The following is a 20,846-nucleotide window of genomic DNA, read 5'->3' as shown; positions in this document are numbered from 1 at the left end:
TCATCCAAATGCCCTCTAGCAAACTTCAGGCGGGCCTGGACATGTACTGGCTTAAGCAGGGGGACACGTCTGGAACTGCAGGATTTAAGTCCCTGGCGGCGTAGTGTGTTACTGATGGTAGCCTCTGTTACTTTGGTCCCAGCTCTCTGCAGGTCATTCACTAGGTCCCCCCGTGTGGTTCTGGGATTTTTGCTCACCGTTCTTGTGATCATTTTGACCCCACGGGGTGAGATCTTGCGTGGAGCCCCAGATCGAGGGAGATTAGCAGTGGTCTTGTATGTCTTCCATTTTCTAATAATTGCTCCCACAGTTGATTTCTTCACACCAAGCTGCTTACCTATTGCAGATTCAGTTTTCCCAGCCTGGTGCAGGTCTACAATTTTGTCTCTGGTCTCCTTTGACAGCTCTTTGGTCTTGGCCATAGTGGAGTTTGGAGTATGACTGTTTGAGGTTGTGGACAGGTGTCTTTTATACTGATAACGAGTTCAAAAAGGTGCCATTAATACAGGTAACGAGTGGAGGACAGAGGAGCCTCTTAAAGAAGAAGTTACAGGTCTGTGAGAGCCAGAAATCTTGCTTGTTTGTAGGTGACCAAATACTTATTTTACCGAGGAATTTACCAATGAATTCATTAAAAATCCTACAATGTGATTTCCTGGATTTTTTTTCTCATTTAGTCTCTCATAGTTGAGGTATACCTATGATGAAAATTACAGGCATCTCTCATCTTTTTAAATGGGAGAACTTGCACAATTGATGGCTGACTAAATACTTTTTTGCCCCACTGTATCTATCTACACTGCTTCAGGGTGGTGATGAATGTTTGAAGAGGCCCTATTATTATTTTCTGGGTCTTCCCTTTCTTATGTAGGAATTGTAAATCGTCTGCAAAGGCGAAAATCCCAAAGTTTCTCACCCACACACTCCCCCCCGCCCCACCTGAAACGCCTCCATTAGACTCCATTGTTTACTTCTGTGACATAGTGACATCACTTTGTAACAATCGCGCTTCTATTGGCTAGTGCTCCAAAACATTTTGCATGATAAGCGTGGGACATCACTGGTGGTTGACCCGATCACGACAGAGCCGGTCAGCTAACCAATCAGAGCAGACTGGGCTCTGGTTTCAGACAGAGGGTGAAAAGAGGTGCTGCAGTACAGGCAGTATGAGAAAAATAAAGAGCTTTTTGAACATTAAAGTATGGAAACATGTCACAGTAGAGACACAAAACACAACAATGAACCTGAAAATGAGCAGAATAGGATCCCTTTAACATTTAAGAATACATAATACAAGAAAAATATGCAACAATACCTTTGAGAAATACAAAGATATATCTGTTTACCTGATTAAGGTATATATAACTATTTGCAAAAACATGTATGGCAGAGGGAAATAATAAAAGAAATAAAAAGTTAAATAGATTAAAAAAACACATGTATGGGTTTGTGAGAATTTATTAGGGTGATCAGATTGCAGGATTTATTTATCCCCCCCAAAACTAAACTATTCACTTGAGGTAAAAAACATTCTCAGGATGTGAAGTGTGAGGAAAGTCTGACAGTGAATAAAAACAGGAGAGAACTTTTTGTATCACCTGAATCTGCTCGTCTCAGACTCTCATGAGTCTGGAGAGTCTCTCTGAGTTTAATGATGTGCCCGAACACGAGCTGCAACAATACAGCAGCACTCTGCTTTCATCCACAGCCCTGTATTCCCCTTTCTGCCGTCTTTCATTTCTTTTACCCTGCAAAACAAATGCTAATAAAATGTTAATCTGATTGTTTGTGTCTGCGAGAGTTTCACCACTTCATTGAATGATGCTGCTCTGCTGAAAAAGAGAAGTGAGCTCTCAAAGACACTCACTGACAAAGAAAAAAGATCTTTCTCTTTCAAATACTGCGGGAGTCCATATACGGTCCAGGTTTCAGGACACTCGCGACACCTGGTACTCTCAGGGGTTACCAGGCAACACTTGGTTAGTCAGGGAACACACACACACAAACACTTAAAGTGTGACATAGAGAGAAAACAGGAGCGAGCAGACCCTTGTCCATTAGAGAGATAAACACCATCTGGACGTCCACTAATATTCAACCCAACACACACTGCATGAGCTCCATTAATTTAACTTAATAACCATACACAGGGACACATTAGCAGCACAGGTGCTGACAACACACACACGCATGGATGGATGGACCCTGAGGAAGGAAGTCTTCTGCACACTCACACCCTATAGGTGCACACTTTTTAATCCACCACACAGAGCGGACCACATTATCAAACACTAATCTTCTTCCTACAGAGCATTTAAGAGTTTATAAGTGATGTCATTCTAGGGCAAGGAAATGTTTCAGTTTGTACTGTATATGTGTTGACTTTAATTAAATGTATTATGTCCACAGATTTTGCATAACTATATTAGTTTAGTTGAAAGCACTAATATTGAGTTGAACCTATTTTTTCATTTTTATTTTAACTCAATAGTATTGCTTTTAACTAACCTAATATAATGAAATGTAATTTGTTAACATATTACAATTACATATATAACGCTAAAGCTCCTTGATGCTGCAACTACAGTTTCTTTTTCGATTATCGGTAAATCTTTTCTAGAATAACGAGTTAAAAGTTTGGTTTGTAAAATCACAGAAGAATGAAAAATCTCCATCCAAGTTCATCAAAGTGTGAGGTGATGTCTTGTTTTGTCAAGCCCAAAAACCTTCAGTCTAATATGATATAAAACAGAGAAAAGCCGGTAATGTTCATATTTGAGAATCTGAAAACAGCATTTTCTGCCATTTTTGCCTAAATATTATTTTACTTACTGTAAGGAACTATATATATTTTTGGGTTGATTTTGGCGGCTAACAAAACCTCAAAAGTGGTAGTGTATCCAAGCACCAGGGTTCCTATAGAACTGTATTTTTACTGCAGCAGGTTCATTAAAATCCAAATATAGTTTTCCTCCATACCATGTCATCCATACTATAAAAATGTAATGGTAACAATTAGGACAGCAGCCCCAAGATAAGATAAACTGTGGCAGTGGTGGGCCGTCAGGGCCAGCAAGGCCTTCTCTGCTGGCCTAAACATCATCAGAATATAAATTAAATTTTGATATATTTTTTCCACAAATACGTATTAAATTATTCCCCATAGTCTATTCTCTTCATTTTATAGCGTTCGTCTTGGCTGCGCTGCTTCCAGCCTCAGAACGAGATTTGGAGGGCTGGCCTTTATGTTAGAGCTTTTATCCAATCATATTTCAGCCATAATGTGTTGCTAGGGTCAAAGAAATCTGCCCTTAGGCCTTCAGAATCAACAGTTGCGGGCGGCTGTAGCTTAAAGTGAACGCAAACAAAATTGTGGCGTTAACCAATTAGATCAGGGGTTTTCAACCGGCGGTCCGCGGACCCCTGGTGGTCCGCGGCGGCATTGCATGTGGTCCGTGACAAGAGCCTATGTTGATCAGTTCACCATTGTTTTTTTTTAATATAAATTCGCTTTGATATTTCAACACATTTCCAGAATACCGTTACATATCGTGAAAAATATGTTTAAAATAATATAAAGGAAATTCAAGCTGACAGAATGTAGCCTTGCGCCTATCCAGTCTATGGTAGCCTGTGATTCGCTAATGGTAATGAGTTGCGTCGCTAACCTCACTTATTATTCATTACGTACAGTCTTGCGAGCAAAGTTGACACACATTTATAAGCATAGCCGACGAGAGTATTTTAAGATAGGTTGTAGTACAGCAAACATTTGTTACATATGTACTAGTCTAGCTATATATCTAGCACCAATGGATCGTTTTGTAGTGAGGAAAGTGCCAGAGGGACAGGCTGCCATGACAGAGGGTCAGGCTGCCACGACAGAGGGACAGGCCGCCACGATAGGGCAAGGACAGGCTTCCGAAGCGTCAACTTCGCAAAAAAGACGAAAAAGAAAATACAATGAGGAATATGTTAAATATGGATTCACAGTGACGACAGACAGAGCAGGAGAGGAGGTACCACTGTGTTTCGTATGTTCAACAATTCTCTGTAATGAAGCTATGAAGCCGTCGAAACTTACGCGGCATATGGAGACGCATCACGTCCACTTGAAGGCCAAACCCGTTGAGTACATGCAACAGATGTTGCGTGATTTCAAAGGACAGCAGGCTACCATGAGGAAGAGTGCAAAAATAAATGAAAACGCACTGAAAGCATCGTATCTGGTCGCTCTCAGGGTTGCAAAAAGTAAGAAGCCCCATACCATTGCAGAGCAGCTTATATTGCCAGCAGCCATAGATATGTGCAGAGCTATGGTAAGCGAAGAATGTGCCAACAAATTAAAAACTATTCCGTTGTCAGACAACACAATCGGAAGACGAATTGGGGAAATGGCAAATGATGTCAAAGACCAGCTGATGGCAAAACTTCAGACAGTTCTGTTTTCCCTTCAAATCGACGAGACGACAGATGTTACTAATGATGCGCAACTGTTAACATTTGTGCGATACGAGGACAGTGGCACTATGTGCGAGGAATTTCTTTTTTGCAAACCACTGCCCGGGCGAACTACCGGTGTAGAAATATTTAAAGCACTGGACGATTTTTTCACGGAGCACAATATCTCGTGGCAGAGGTGCGTTGCATTATGCAGCGATGGGGCCCGAGCCATGAGTGGCAGCAAGACTGGACTGTTTGCGCATGTAAGGAGGGTGGCTCCGGGGGTAATTTGGACACACTGCCTGATTCATAGAGAGGCTCTCGCCTCCAAAGATCTCAGTGTTGAGCTCAGTGGTGTGTTTGATGTCGTTGTCAAGACGGTCAACTTCATAAAACGAAACGCATTGAATACACGCCTGTTTTCATCCCTATGCCATGACTTGGGAAGTGAACACAGCTCTCTCCTTTATCATTCAGAGGTGCGTTGGCTGTCTCGCGGCGCTGTGCTCGCCCGTGTGTTTGAACTACGCGGAGCTATCTACGAGTTCTTGTGCGAGAAGCATTCTGATCTGGCTTCCAATTTCAACGATAGTTACTGGTTAACTAAGCTGGCGTACCTCACAGATGTTTTTGCAGAGCTGAACAAGTTGAACAGCTCCATGCAAGGGAGAGATGCAAACGTCATGCAGCTCTACGAGAAGCTCGACGCATTTGTGAAAAAAATGTCAAAGTGGATCGAACGAGTGGAGAGCAATAACTTGGCGATGTTTCCTTCAGTTGAGGAATACCCTGACAGCACTGACATCAACGACACTATATGTGAGCATTTGAGGAAGCTTGTGCGTCAATTCGCAAAGTACTTCACTGATTCGGAAGAGTGGCGCCGTGACAGCAAGTGGATCCTGCTCCCATTCAGTGACGATGCATCAGTAGGGTCAAGTCTGACGGCTGTGGAAGAGGATAAGCTGATTGAGATGTCCACAGACTCTGTCAGGAGGCATATGTACGACACACAGCCCCTTGTTAAATTCTGGATAAGTTGCCAGACAGAATTTCCACAGCTTGCTGCAAAAGCAATGAGGTGTCTTTTGCCCTTTCCAACCACATACCTGTGTGAGAGTGGTTTTTCTACACTGGCGTACTTAAAGAATAAGTACAGGGCTAGGCTTGATCCAGAGAATGACATGAGACTGTCTCTGTCTACCATTTCGCCACGAATAGACAGGCTGTGTGGACTTCACCACGCCCAGATATCACACTGACAGGTAGGCCTAATTCTCCCATGTTTTCACTGTTACGACCCTGGCGGGTTTAGGCCCCGCCCTGTGTTAATGGTAAGCCTGTTCTCTCTCCCTGCTTTTCTCAATCTCTCTCTGCTTTTCTCAATCTCTCTGTCTCTACAGCAGGTGATTGGTGACAGGTCTGTCCTGGCTGGGTTATAAAAGCCCTGACCAGCCAGCAGTTGAGGCTGCCTTGGTCTTCATTTGTTGGATTTTGGTTCTCCGGTGTTGTTGGATTTTTGTTCTCCGTTGTTGTTTTGTCACACACCTAGACTGACTTTGCATGACATTTTTAGTTACTTTTCCCAATACTGAATTGCACAACACTTTATTATTCTTTATTCTTTCTTTAAAATAATCTTTAATTTAATTTAATTTAATAAATCTACTTTTATTATTATAAAATCTGCGTGGCCTCTCTTTCATGTTTCATGCATTGAGCTATGCATGTAACACCAAATACACACGCGCACGCGCAGGCACATCAGTGGGCCGCGGATTGCTTTCTAGTCCGAATGGTGGTCCCTGGGACAAAACCAGTTGAAAACCCCTGAATTAGATTTCGAGGTGGCGACAACGGGCCAGCTAGCAGGCGTACGCTAACGTTAGCACGTGCACATCTTCTGATTGGATACGCACTATTGAGAGGCAGAGCTAGGCAGTAGGCAGAGCCATACAGTCTATGGGCAAAGCTAGCAAACAGAACTAGAACTTGAGCGAGCTAATTTGTGTAGATTTCTACAAGCTATTTTTTTCAACCCACAATGGCTGAAGGAGAAGAAGAGATCAATTTGGTAGAAGATATAATTACAACGCCATTTTCAAAACGAACTTTTCAAGTAAAGCTACACATCTTGAAAAGGGAACGACCAACTCCAACGCTAGCGAGCCTAGCACAGCAGGGAAACTACGAGCGGTACCCCTGGCTCAAAGCCTCCGAGAGGCACTGCAAATTGTACTGCCGGGAATGCCTGGTATTTGCAACTGATCGATTTGGTGTTTGGAGCCACACTAAATTTGCAAACTTGAGTTGTCTAACCAAGGCAGCAACGAGACACCAAAGCACAGCTGGGCACTTGGAAGCACTGGTGCTTTTGAAAACCTTTGGGGACACCCGAGTGGATCTACAGCTCAACGAACAAGTGCGCAGGGAAACGGAGCTCCACAACGAAAGGGTGAACAAAAATAGGGAAATATTGAAAGACTGATTGATCGTGTCCTGTTTTTGGGTAAACAGGAACTTTCATTTAGGGGACACGATGAAAGCGCCGAGTCCAGAAACAGAGGAAACTACGTGGAGCTTCTTTCTTTTCTTGCTGAGAACAACACAGATTTGCATTACCACCTGTACACAAACAACATGTTTACTGGGACGTCAGGCAAAATACAAAACGACCTGATTTATGCTATTGCTGAAGTGATGGGAGAAGAGATCAAAATGAAGATTAAAAAAGCACCCTTTGTCGCTGTTATGGTGGACGAGACGTCAGATGTGGGTAATGTAGCACAGCTGGCACTTGTTCTGCGTTATGTGACAGACACAGGTGTCAAGGAGCGGTTTGTCAGATAATCTGATTATGGACTGTAAATGCTGATGTATTCATTATACATGCTTCGGAAATATTAATATAACTCTGTTGTACTTGACTATGTTAAGGTGATGCAACGCCCGGTTATACTGCGTTTCTGTCTAAATGTATAGTTTCTAAAGCCATGGCGTCATAATGATGGCATTAAGAGAAGGCCTAGGTGTGAAATGCACGGCCCGCCACTGAACTGTGGCCTTCTAAGTAAATTGTAAACACGATAAAAAAAACATTTTCCAATTAACTGTTAAAGTTAGAAAAAAAAGAGAGAAGTTCCTATTGAAATGCGCCTCGATGAAACACAATACTGTGTTTCATAAAATATGACCCAGAGAAGAAGGGAGATGAGCCAGAGGGGCTCAGGTGTTTTTCCCTCACAATAATGTAAGTCAATTCAAAGCATGAGATGGAGCTTTAAGCCAAAACACAAAAACTCTGACAGCCGTGACCCTGAGGAACAACACTAGACTGAAATATGATGCGCACGTACTTCTGTTTACCGAGAATCTGAGCGAGAGTGAATGAAACAGAGACCGAGAGAAACGGCGCAGAGAGCGTGGCTGCCAAGAAAAAGGAAAACATTACTAAATGTGCCCTTGAGAAATATAATAACCTGTGATTATTTGCTCAACTACAATAACTCTGCAGATCATATTTTCTGTTTTTCAATCCGTGCTGCAATTTCCTGCTGGCTGGAGTCACTTAAAAGAGCCAAAATAAATGACAGATTCATTTCATTTAGGCTGTTTTGTCCTAGTGAAATTGAGGTTGTTAAACTGCCCTGACCACCGAGATATTGAAAACAAGTACTTTATATCCCTCGATCAGACTTGATATGTCAGGATCTGCTTACTATGAGATTAATCTTTTGAGTTTATAAGCTGTTCAGGCTGGTTAACACATCTGCAGACGAGGAACATAAGAAAGGCTCAACATGTGACTGTGAATGTAAGCATTGAAACTGTGGGATAAATATGAACTGAGACCTTCTCATGTGGATGGGAAGTGGTAAATCTAACCCAAAATGCTGAACTATTTCTTTAAGAAGAAGTAGTGGCAATTCGTCATATTTTCAAATCCACTTTTGAGAGTATTTTGAGACCTCTGATGGTCCACTCCTTTGTATTGACGTGGCGGCTATAGAGCAAAAATGAATAAAAAGATGTATCACATAACTGTAGAGTATTGACTGCAACACGAACCAGCTCTGACTTATTGTATATATGCATATGTATCAAACATACACAGCTGCCAAAGCGTTTAACAGACATGAAACAACGCCATTGCTGATGTTCTGAAACATGAAACACTGATGCCCCCTGCTGGTGGTTTCCAACTGCAGTGTTTGAACAGCTTTCATATTGTGCATCCATTGTTGCTTTAGTTCTCATCCTTAAGCAGATGCTGTAGAATGCATTTTTGGTTTTGGTATATTGACGATATGTTAAGCTACCTGGAATTGTTGTACATAATATACATGTTATTGCACAGATAAAACATGGGAAAAATACAGTTTGATCGATATACTTTAACAACTGTTGGTGGGAAGAACCTCCTACAGGACTGTTTGATAAATTATAAGTGTTTAATCCATTTAAATATTTCATGAATAACTCCAATGTAAGGACTTGCTTGATTACCTCCCTTCAAACAATTTTAAAATGAAAGGCCTTTTTTTCATGTTTTTTTCATATTATTAGAAACAGTTCCTGAAGGCAACTACAGACCTTAAGCAAAGACACAGATTTAATTTACAATATGAATACCTGCAGAAACAGAGCAAGTAGGAAACAAAGCCACTCTAACTCATAACTATGGAGATTTTGAATGATGTTTTGTTTTGTGTCAGTGTGACTGAAAATGGGAGGGTATGATGTTACAGCAGGCAGCATTCCTCTGGTGTTCCACTCCACAGCCAGCAGGGGTCAGAGTAGGGCTTTCACACAGAAAACACACAGACAGCTATCTGCACACACACTGCAGCGCCCATTCATCTAGACTCCAGCCATACAGGTCAGTACAGTGCTGCATCTAGACCCAACACACCCACAAGTGAGTGAACACACACCCACACACACACACTGCCATTGCTGCTCCACTTCTTCCTCTCAGCACTGAGCAAACAAGTGTTTCTGTGGATGTGTGTGTGTGTGTGTGTGTGTGTGTGTGTGTGTGTGTGTGTGTGTGTGTGTGTGTGTGTGTGTGTGTGTGTGTGTGTGTGTAGGTCTGCAGAAGCCTGAGTCATCCTCAGTCTGCCTCCCTGCATTCAGCTGGCAGACTTCCAGCCATCAGCAGGATCTGAGAGGATCCATCCTGACTCACTGTGAGTATGCAGTTATCAGACAACCTGAACCTTTCTGCCGCATCATGTTTCAGAAAATGATATATTTTAGGACTTCTTTCTTATATCCATGATGCAATCAAATGTGTGCATGTACCATATTCCCCGATTGCTAGGTGATGACCCAATAACGGCGGGACAAGGCTTGGGAAAATATAGTAATGACATGTCACAATAATCCTTTTTCCATGTGGACTAGCATGCTCATGAGCCTCCATGTCCTGACCTGAGGATAAATACCATATTGTGTGTGTGTCGGGTTTTGGTACTGACCTGTCCGGTGAGGGACGGAGCAGACTGTCCCAAGGTTTGGCTCCTCATACGGACCAGGTTGTTCCCATCTCCTGCAGACGCTCCCCCGATGGCCCCGTGACCTACAAATCCTCCTGAGGGCCCCTGCCAGGCCAGCTGACTGACGCCGGTGTGCAGACTGCTGGACAGAGGCAGCAGCTGCTTACCTGTGGGGGGGAGGCGGAAGGGAGAGACTCAAGACAATTTCAATGTGTCAGACAAATGTGAAAATGATAGCTAAATATTGTAAGTGTTTATTTTGTAGCTTAAACAATTGATAGGAAGGCTAGTTAAAGATTGGCATCACCAAGACCTGTAGATGTATATTAAAAGGGATTTCAAATATAAATAAATATTACAAATGCCTATGGCGTAACTCTTAACGCAAAGAATTTCCCTCAGCTTTAGATCTAAATATTCTTAAATTAAATAAAACAGAATAAAAACGATTTGTAAACAAACTGAAATACTGTTCCTCTCTCAGGATAGATTATGCCTAAATAACGTATAAGGACTTCGAAAGACCATTGAGAAATGTCCTCACAGTGATGGCATTTTGTCGCACGCTTGTAGCATCGATGAGAGAGGCTTATCCTGACTTGTCTATTCAAACCTTTCGTTAGTCACTTTTAATTGTGCTTAGGGCAAATTATGTTCAGCGGACATTATGACGAGAGAGATTTGGACAAAGTCTGGTCAATATCGAACATTGGAAAGACTTAAACCCAAATGACTTTTTATCAGTAGCACATGGAGTCTCCTTTGGAGATGTCTGCGTCTCACTTAAATTAGGTGATTCATAATCATAGAAATTGGGTCTCCACCCTGAAAAACTGGATGAGATTCAAACTGACTCAATCTAAGCTCACATTAATCATTTCCAATGTCAATTTCCTAAACCCAAAATACAACAACACAAACAGTCCTTTTGAAAAAGCAATAGAAAACCAACATTTCTGCACTGCTGTTTCATATGGGATTAATGTTTTAGAATGACCTCTGACGGAAATGTGGCAGATTGGCGCTGGGTTAAAAACAGGACAGATCATGAATCACAGGACGACCTCAGGTAACCCCCGTGTGAGTTGAGCTTCACAAACTAGACTAGATGTGTTGTATGTGATCAGAATTTATAGGATCTACTTTACATCACACACTATGAAGTGATTTGAAACGATAGGATTATGTTACCGGTCATGGCCAGGCTGCTGCGTCGGGCCCAGCTCTCGTCCTGGCTGAGCTGGCGGTGCAGTTTGGATTTGGTAGCAGCGGTGGCTGCGGGGGACAGGTCGGGGTTACTCATCTTCCTGAACAGGAGAGGAGGAGGAGCTGCAAACTCCTTCTGGAAAGACAAAGATGGAGAAAGAAAATAAAGAAAACTGATAAGACTCGCATATAATGTCATGTGAGTTCAAAATGTTAATCCACAAATGATATTTCATCAAGGTCGAACAGCAAAACCACACTTCATAGTATATGTGTTGAGGTGTATAGCACCTATCATAACATCTCTTTGCTTGCAGTAAAATATATTGTAAATGGGCGAAATAACATTTGTTTTTGTCCAAGAGAATGAGCCTTGTTAAGAATATAGCAAGAAAAATGTTCTCCAGTTTAAAGTCAAGAAGATAAGAATCCGAGGACCAGCAGTCCGACAGTGTGGGGTCCTGTTAGAGAGCGGGCTAAGAGCCAAAACAAAGTCATAAAACACAACGCTAACCGCCCGCCGTCACCACGTCTCCTTCAACACAAACACACCTGTTTCTATGCAACAGGAGCAGTTAGCGGTGTAAGAGCCTCCACTCTCTGTCATTAACCGACACGTTCGGCCACCAAGCATCTGACGAGCGAGCGGAGAGATGGATATATAATGCAGTTTTTCAGCGGAAGAAGGGAAAGTCCCCTCTCGACTTCCTTGATATCCCCAAAGCTCTCTTCAGAGAAACTCCAGAGAGAATACTTTACAGCCTTCACTGTACACGCCGGTTATTATTTGCTCTGGGGACCACATTTTTGATCATCACTTGCTGGGACCTCCCTTTCTAAAGGTCTTAAAAGTATAGAAAATATTTGGTAAGTTTGCCAAAGCTTAGCAAACTAATAAAAGTGTTAAAAAGCCTAGCATGATGAAGTAATGTTATCTCTAAGCCTGATAGGGACTCTCACACTCACACACACACACACACACACACACACACACACACACACACACACACACACACACACACACACACACACACACACACACACACACACACACACACACACACACACACACACACACACACACACACACACACAGTCTGTGTGGGATTCTGGTTGAAATGATTTTGGAAACATCTGCTGTTTCCATGGAAACAGGGCCTGCCTGGGCTCTTATGCTCCTCTCTCTTGACGATGGACCAGCCCCTGACGAGAGTTTTCCAGAGACATCTGGACGGCTCACGTTAGCACAAACTCGCCCAAACACACAGTTTCCAGATGGCTGCACGACGCGTGAGAAAAAGCTTCGAGTGAAAGCTTCCGTTACTCTGCGCCAATAAAACCTGAACCAGCCGCTCCCTGCAAAATGACTTAAACAATCACACACACACACACACACACACACTTTTCTTTACATCACGTCACAGCAGACCCTCACCTAAGAGAGTAAATAGACAGCCTCACACATCGAATGTAGTGTTGAAAAATAGGGATAAGAACCTGAGATAGATAAGATCCTCAGTCTTGCCTTATACTGCAGTACCTTCAGATATTCATGGAAATTCGATAAGACTTGTATGGATCAAAAACTGATTTGCCCGATCCAGCACGTGAAACCTCTGACAATTACTTCACAATATACAAATCATTTAAAATCCTAAATCAATAAACTTAAATTGAGTAATGTGCAAGACTGTCTGCACTGGTCTACAACATGCAAGTAGGTCTCGTTAAAAATGTCTTCACATTAAACACCACTGCATTATCCATTTCATTTAAAATGGGAACTTATTTCCTAGAGGACTGTGTTTGTTTTTTGATGCATCACAGATAGTTTAATGAACCAAAACAATGTCCTAAGAGACAATCAGATATCAAAGTGAGTATTACCACAAGGCCGTGACACATTTTCTGAATACTATAGTCACCAAATTCAATGTCAGCGCTACAGACAAAAAGTTAAATATGTGAAGTGAAGCTATACAGAAAACTTCCTAGCAAAATAAGTATTCAGTTTAAATGTTATGTTTATGCTTAACATTATTACCACATGACTTTACAAATAGAAATACTATATAGTGAATATGTGCCAAATAAATACAAGATATTGCTTGTAAAATATTAAGACTGAAGAGAGTCAAAAGAAACTCAATAAACTGAGTCTACATCAGAACGTTTTGTTCATTTATAGTCTCACCCTCCTTTTGATGTTTCCTAGCAGTTTTAGATTAGATGTTTGCTCACATGAAGATCTGTCAGCCATAACTGCAGCGTGGATAAATATTTCACCTCCAACAGAATGAATTAAAGGAGAACAACTGCTTCTTACTTGTTGTCGGAGATCATAAAAAAAGAATTGTTGTAAAAGCACTATTGATCAAGTTAGAGTAGTCCAACACATAAATATAACATCACCCCTCCTTATTTCTGCTCCCCTGCTGTCGTTTCATTTAATTATGTTCCAGAGCAGCAGACGCATTTCTATCTGTCAAACACTAGACTGATTGTGGTGTGATATTGTTTGAGTGACAGCTTCATTTGGTACAGCCTGTGCAGCTGATGTCAGTATGTCTCTGGGGGGGGAGCACACTGAATAGATTTACATTCATTGTCACAGCCTGCAGCTCCATAGTTTACCAGCAGGGGGCAGACTGAGTAAACTCCTGAGGAGAGTGTGATGTTCTGATCTGAGCTTTTGTGGAAACTAAAATGTGGAAACACAGCTGAGAGGTCACTGTGTGTGTCTGTGGAACCGTTTGTGTGATGTGCAGACAGAGAAAGGCTTTAAGAGACTTTTATCATGAACAAAATGTAAAAGAAGTGACCTCATGAAGTCCTTTGACACACAGATTTGCATGCAAACATCAAGAGGTATACAAAGACATCACATAAATGTTGTGTGTGTTCAGGAAGTTGTTGGTGTAGCAGGTAAACTGACGCGCCTTTCTACAACATCACTGACACCAGAGAAGGGACATGGTACTGTTTGCGAGGGTGTGTGTTTTATTTACACTGCAGTGAAACATGCTCAGGATGTCCGGGCTGATCCACAGGTCGTTTGTGAAGGATTGGTATTGATTATATAAGCCTGTTGCTTTCCTAGTAACCCACATTGCTCCACATACACCTGCGAAACAATGACACTTTTTGTATCAGTACAGTGAATTCTGACTGTATTAATACACTTAAGGCTTGTGTAAACTAGTGACCAGGGACACATTGGTTTAAAAAGGGTTCCTGTCCTTCAATGGCAGGACTATTGCCTAATGAGCTGCTGTTAAGTGCGTTAGCTGGTAATTGATCAGGTCCTAATCCTCGCGCTGCTAAGGTACTCTTAATGTGCCTGTCAATAAGTGCATGGCAGCACTGCAGTAGGCCTAGTCCGCCAGGTACTTTCACTGAAAAAAAAACAGCCATTAAAAATTCCAGGAGAGCAAGGTTTGAATATTAATTGTATTTTCGTGTCAGACCAGAAGAAGATAACCCAAATGTACCCAATTTAATTTCATGTAAAACAAGCAGAAAGACTGCATTTTGGTACTTTGTTATTGTAAAAATGACTCAAAATCAAATAGTACCTGATTGATTTGATCTGTTGACTGACTTATTGTCTTATCACCAAATAATTGCAGCTCCGTACAAAGGGGACAGTTTTGCCACCCGGGCCTTTAAAAGTATGCTTTCTTGAGATTAGAAATAAATGCAAAGCATAAGAATTTGATATGAAAGAGGCTAGTTCTGCTGGCAGAATTCATCAGCTTTAGCTTATTAACTTAATTAGTTATTCATTATGCTTCCCATGAATGCGTTATCAATGGAAAAAGCATGCAAAAGCCCCAATACCAAGTAACGGCAGTCACATATTCCTGCATGACTGCTTGTCTCTTCACATCCTGTGTAGTGTGTATGCTTTATGACATCTGACCACACCCGGTGAGATACTGTGTGTATCCACAGGATTCTTAGATGTCCAAACCACAGAGGTCAGACAAAGTTATTCCTCTTTAAATAAACATTTGATGGCCAGAGTACCTTATTGCACTTTGGAATAATTGTTTAATCATCAATCAATTAGAATTGTTAATAGCCATATGCGCTAGAGCAAAATCCAAAATGCAAAAGGTGCAATATTTGAACAAAATGTGTGTCATTGTGAATTAAGTATCGTAGTGCTGCAGAAAAGCCCCTATGTTTTTGATATGCTCTTTGCTAAAATGAGACACCATGATCCTTTTAATATTTTCTGATGAAAAATAAAAACGATACGAAAACTGTAATTAATATATTTTATATTTATACTATATTTTAAATATATTGTTGCAGGGTGCATAAAAAAGCCTTTATTGACATGGCTAAATGATAATAAATAGCACAAACACGACTACACACGGGTCTTCCTAAAGATCAAAGCTGCTGTAAGGTTAATTACAAGCTGCAATATTGTGTTCATCTTGTGAGTGTGGGTGTCATCGATTGTGCTCCTGTAACCCCAATGTAGCCGGAACTACCAAACGAGCCATTTGGGGAAAACAGTTTGTAGTCCATCAGTATGTATGTTGAAAGATTTTGTGAACAGGAATAAAAAATGCAGTCATATAACTTGTAAGATGTGTAGTGATGGTAAAAATAAAGGTCTAATAGGAAGACGGTGCAAGACGGAAAAGTGGGGAAGGATCCAAAGTCCTCCAACTTTACAGACCTTGCACGATTTGGAGCATTAGCTGTTGTGATCCATGCAAGAGGGTCTCTCTCTTAATTCAAATGAAACAATGATGGACTTCTGTTGGCCTCCCTAAAAGCTGCGACTATTTAGAGACTGAGGCTTCGATCAAACGGTAAAACTGAAGTCCTAACAGAAGACTCTGGTTGTTTTTTCAGAAGGGAATCATTGAAAAATATGTATGTATATTCACTTTAAGAGGCTTCATGGCTTTCACAAAGGTTGTTTCCTACAGATTGATTTGAAAGTGTACAACCAAAAGAAAACAACCTTTGATTAACCAGGGAACTGCTAGGACATGTGATTGATGGCAAGAATGTAGTGTTTCATACACTGAGAGGGAAGTAAAACCAGGATTTTGTAATCATGTTCTCCTTTCCTCCGTTCTCTCTTCCTCCCCCATTTCCCCACCCCTCCTGCTGCATCACATTGGGGACGACATTCATCTTTTGTCACGTCCCGTGGAGAGCCGCGCCGCACTGTAGTGCAACATGTGCATCTACAATCTATCACACCTGTCACTTCCCACGGCGGAAACCGAGCTCCCAGCTGAGGATTTCGCTAACAAAAACACCCCAAATCTGCAGAGACGACGCCGTGACGGGATGGCGCATCGCGTAAATAAGTTGAATTCTACCACTGACCATGCAGACAGTTGTGCTCGCCAGCAGAAAAGCTCACCCATAAACTGACAATTTCCCTGCAGCTCAAGCCCACACAGCAGAATAGAAACGGGCACAATCAATCTTGTGTATTGTTTTCCTGGCAGCAAACAAGGCCAGTGGATCCAAAAAACGTGATTTTAAAACTCTCTTGGCTCCCGAGCGAGTGGGTTCAATGAGCCGGGGCAAAGTGCACCATGTGGACTGAAGGATTAAACAGTCCATTTGTTTTGTTGTGGAAGCCTGTTTAGGGAGGAGACAGCCACAAGGGTCTTGGTTGTTCACTATCCCTAAGTGTGTGGGTGTGCAGGCTGACCACCAGTGAAGAGCTCAGTGGAAAAAGAACGTCAATATTCAGCTATTTTCTCTACAGGAACCTGTTTCCTGTAAACATGACATACTATGATTGATGTATGCCTTAGTCGTGGTTATAAGTACCTGGACTTGTCTTACCTGTGTCACAGCTTGGATGTTGTTTCTCTGGGTTTAGTGATTATTTCTATAACTTAGTAAGTAAGTCCTTCACTATATACTCAAGGAGAACATTTCTGAGATTAGACGATCTGACTGTTTCTATACAAATACCCAGGTAATGCATGATTGTTTAGAACAGAAATTCACGTGAAATCTAAAATTATAACTAATAAAACTTTTCAGTTGTGCTCACTAGGGACGATCCTTCCTCAAATTAAAAAGTCAACTAAGTGCTTGTTGCGTTGCGCACAAATAATTTAAACTTCAAACCAGTTACCATTGACCTTTTGACACGCAACCAATCAGATGACAGCTGTATGAAAGTGGCGCAAGCTAGCAGGGGATGAAGACTTAGAAATAAAACTGAACTGGCTTTCTGTGCGCTAAGATAATATCTCTTCAGTCAAGATTCATTTGGTTGAATTGTATTTTGTGTATGCTTCATCATGCTGTATGACCTCATACTTTTGAGCTCATTTCCGGTGAAGTCAAGATATAAAGTGGTGCTTTTGCGGTACCTTTGGTGGAAAAATGCTTTTTTAAACATGTGAAATCAAGTTTCATTTAGCTCACAACATTGTTGAAGTTTAAATCCACTAAGAATGTCTTTAGTCGAGGACAGCCCTAATGCTCACTTTCAGTTTGACCTCCAAATAAAGGGATTAAGATAACTGGATAAACCGTCCTGATCCTCTGCCTGCTTGTGCTTCCTGACCTTCACTAGCCTATTAACTGCAAATCATCTAGATTTCAGATTATTGCTGAGGCTTGATATGATTTTAGATTGATTCCCGAAGTCAAATACTTCCTCTGACTTTAGTAACAAATCAAGAGTCTTTATTGTAAAATGAGTAAAGCTCAGTGAACCACAGTACCAACTTTACAGAGACCTTTTAACGTAACAAGAAGCCAAAGCCGCATTGTCTTTCATCATCGAAGTTTGACTTCCAAACCCTATCTCTTATTTCCAGGGCTCTCTACATGGGCAGGCTATGGTAGGTGTCAAATGTAATTAGCACTTTAGTGACAGCGTCGTCTTCTCTGGGAATGTTCATTATACGTTTCTTCAGGCCCCTTTAGCTGTGTGTTCCTGCAGGCTACAGGCACATGACGTACTTATACCTTTGTTTGTGCTCAGTGTGTCTCTAGTGTTGGCTTCTCGTGTGTCTCATCTCTAACAGCATTCCTAACAAAAGATCTCTACAGTGGTCCGTGTTGCTGTGCAGGCCTGGTTCTGCTGCTGTTTGTCCTCCAGATACTGCTGGCTGTTAGCTGTTAGCAGGCTGCACAGTGAGGAGCAGGCAACACAGTACAGCCTGTACCTTCTGCTTCATCGCGCCACGCCTCACGCTCCTAAATGCATCACCATTTCGTCAGTGAAGACATGACCTGAACACTGATCATCAGCGTTATTTTATACCCACGAAGGGCACATTTTGATTGCAATCAAGAAGAGTGTGATGAGAAATTAAGTTACTTTTGGTTCTTAAGAGTTATGACTATGCTGCCACACATCACAGACTGTTGATGGCTGGTACAAAGAATTAAAGGGGCCCTATTGTGCTAATTTTCAGGTTTCATATTTGTATTTTGTGCCTCTACTGTGAAATGTTTCCATGCTTTAATGTTCAAAAAGCTCTTTATTTTTCTCACACTGCCTGTGCTGCAGCACCTCTTTTCACCCTCTGCCTGAAACCAGAGCCCAGTCTGCTCTGACTGTTTGTTTTTGTTGTTAACACAGAGCTGGTGCAAAGTAATATACAATGTATATTAAAAATAAAATAAACATGTGAAAGAATGAAACGTATTGTTTTTTAAAAAGTTGCTTTTGGGAACCCTTTTTCTAATTTTGAAGTGTCAAAGGCCATTTAAGGACATCACCTTGGTTAAACTAGAGCATATTCTAGACATTTCATGGGCAAAACGATGAACCAGTTGATTCAAAAATAATCCAAGTTTTGCTAATACTGTATATACACAGGCCGTCATGCATCCAACGTTTTTTGTCCATGTAGATCAACCAAAATATGGCCTTGTTTGACATTTCTGGAATGTTTTTCCGGGGGGGAAAAAGTACCCTTAGCCCTAAAGTAGCTGTTAAACTTCACCTTTTTAAAATATATTGGCAAAAAAATCATATTAGAAACTATTTGATAAAAGAATTAAATGACAGCCTTTCATAATACTCTAATATGTGCTCAAAGGTTGACACCCAGCCCTAGAAACAGATGATTGATGGGAGTCAAAGGTGCTCCCGGGAATGAAGACAGTGAGACAGACACACACAAGTCTGGACCGGGCCCTGCTGGTTTGGGAGTGTGTTGTTGACACAGTTGGAGGTGACAGGTTAACAGTTTGCTTCGTGTTGTCAGGCGAACTGAGAGGTTTTGAGCCAGTTACATCATGAGAAAGATCAAGTGTGAGAGTGTGTGAGCAGGATTACATTGCATCATCTCTGCTTCCTGTCTGTCAGAAGGGTCAGGGGCTGGAGTGCTGCGTCAGAGCTTGTTGTATAGGAGAGTGTTAATATATAGGGCTGGTTATCAGAGCTGATGATGTGTTCCAGATGGGTTTGAGCTGGAACGAGGTAGACAGGGGTAAACAGGAAGTGGGAAATATGAAAAATGTAAGGAAAGGAAGCAACGTAGTCTGACATTTGGATGAGAATGATAGAGGAAGATGCCGGGAATATAGGGAGTGTGAAGTGAGCCGGGACAAGGTCGCCGATCCTCAGCTGCGGTTTGTTGACAACAGTTTGTCAACACTTAAAAGAGCAAAAACTGCAAAAAATGTTTTAATGAGCTTGAATGCCACAATGAAAAGTCTAACTGTGTGGTAAAAATGGAATTCAGGTCCTGACATGAAAGTTAACCGGCTGGAATGTTATTGTGATGTTTGAGTTTCCATAAAAAAACCAAAATTGAGTCCCTGTACAGAAAGCACCGCTCCAAACGGCACACTACAATGAAGCCAAGCGTGTCTGCTGAAAAATAAGCAGCCCTTTCTTTTTAATGACATTTTAAGTGCACTCAATGTTCCCTCAAATTCTTTCATGTGCACATAAATGATTTTAGCACACACATATTTTTTGCCACAGAAGTAAGGGAACCTCTTCAACAGCGTAAAATGTTCCAGATCTCAGATTATAGACGGGTTTAAAGACCAGGACTCGAGGCAAATCTATGATTTCTTTGTTCACATTTTTCCATGGCAAGATCGGTATCTGTGCAAAGGAACAGCATGCTATGGTTAATCAGTTACACAGCACACCATCCCCTCTGCCTCTCGGCGGTGTTGTTAACGGCAACCGTCCCAACACGGTAACGAGTGAACATATTACAACCTCTACAATGAGTTCAGGTGGGGACAAGAAGCAAAGCAAATGACCTCAGCACACAGACCCTTCACAACTTTCCCAGAATTCAGAGAGTATGAAGTTACTTCATTAGACGTACGGTCAGACTTTGAATCCAGAGATGGGCCCTCAGACAAAGAGTGCACAGACCAATAGGATCGCTTGTCTAAACCTTGAACAGGTGCACTGCTCCCTTTTACTTTTGGCGTGCTCGTTCATACCAAAATGCTGATTTTCCCCGTAAAATGTTAAAGCAACGCAATATTTCTATTCGTCAAAAACGGTATGGTTATTACAAAGTAAGAAAGCCTACCAGATACACTGTCAGAGGGCATAGATAGCTTTGTTTCAACAGAGCTGAAACGTTGCCTTATTCTTTACCTCTGCAGTGCCATCTTTTCTACAGGCCTGATGTTCTAACAAAAATGTATATATTATAAAATTGTTTAACACGTGTCCAAAGTAGATGAGTTGTATTAAAAATGAGAATA

General features: G+C 41.6%; 2 protein-coding genes across 2 annotated transcripts in view; one reads left to right on the top strand and one right to left on the bottom strand.

Annotated features, from left to right (window-relative positions):
* Positions 1–20,846, bottom strand: part of mast2 (microtubule associated serine/threonine kinase 2) — a 175,671-nt gene that overhangs the window by 127,644 nt on the left and 27,181 nt on the right. The window contains exons 2-3 of the mRNA XM_063890468.1: positions 11,133–11,283; positions 9,924–10,108 (exon numbers count right to left, since the gene is read on the bottom strand). Coding sequence (XP_063746538.1) covers positions 9,924–10,108; positions 11,133–11,283 — 336 coding nt within the window. The remainder of the gene's footprint in view (positions 1–9,923; positions 10,109–11,132; positions 11,284–20,846) is intronic.
* LOC134869261 (protein FAM200A-like) lies at positions 3,458–6,270 on the top strand. Its single transcript, XM_063890748.1, has 2 exons — positions 3,458–5,708; positions 5,847–6,270. Exon 1 carries the CDS (start codon positions 3,624–3,626, stop codon positions 5,703–5,705), a length of 2,082 nt encoding a protein of 693 aa, XP_063746818.1. The 5' UTR covers positions 3,458–3,623; the 3' UTR covers positions 5,706–5,708; positions 5,847–6,270.

Source organism: Eleginops maclovinus, chromosome 9 (genome assembly GCF_036324505.1).
Source record: "Eleginops maclovinus isolate JMC-PN-2008 ecotype Puerto Natales chromosome 9, JC_Emac_rtc_rv5, whole genome shotgun sequence".
Taxonomy (NCBI): Eukaryota; Metazoa; Chordata; class Actinopteri; order Perciformes; family Eleginopidae; genus Eleginops; species Eleginops maclovinus.
The sequence above is the reverse complement of the archived record's forward strand: the minus strand, read 5'-3'. Positions and strand labels throughout refer to the sequence as shown.

Bases quoted from the DNA above. Each gene is read 5' to 3' on its own strand.
- LOC134869261 (XM_063890748.1), top strand. From the start codon at position 3,624: ATGGTAGCCTGTGATTCGCTAATGGTAATGAGTTGCGTCGCTAACCTC.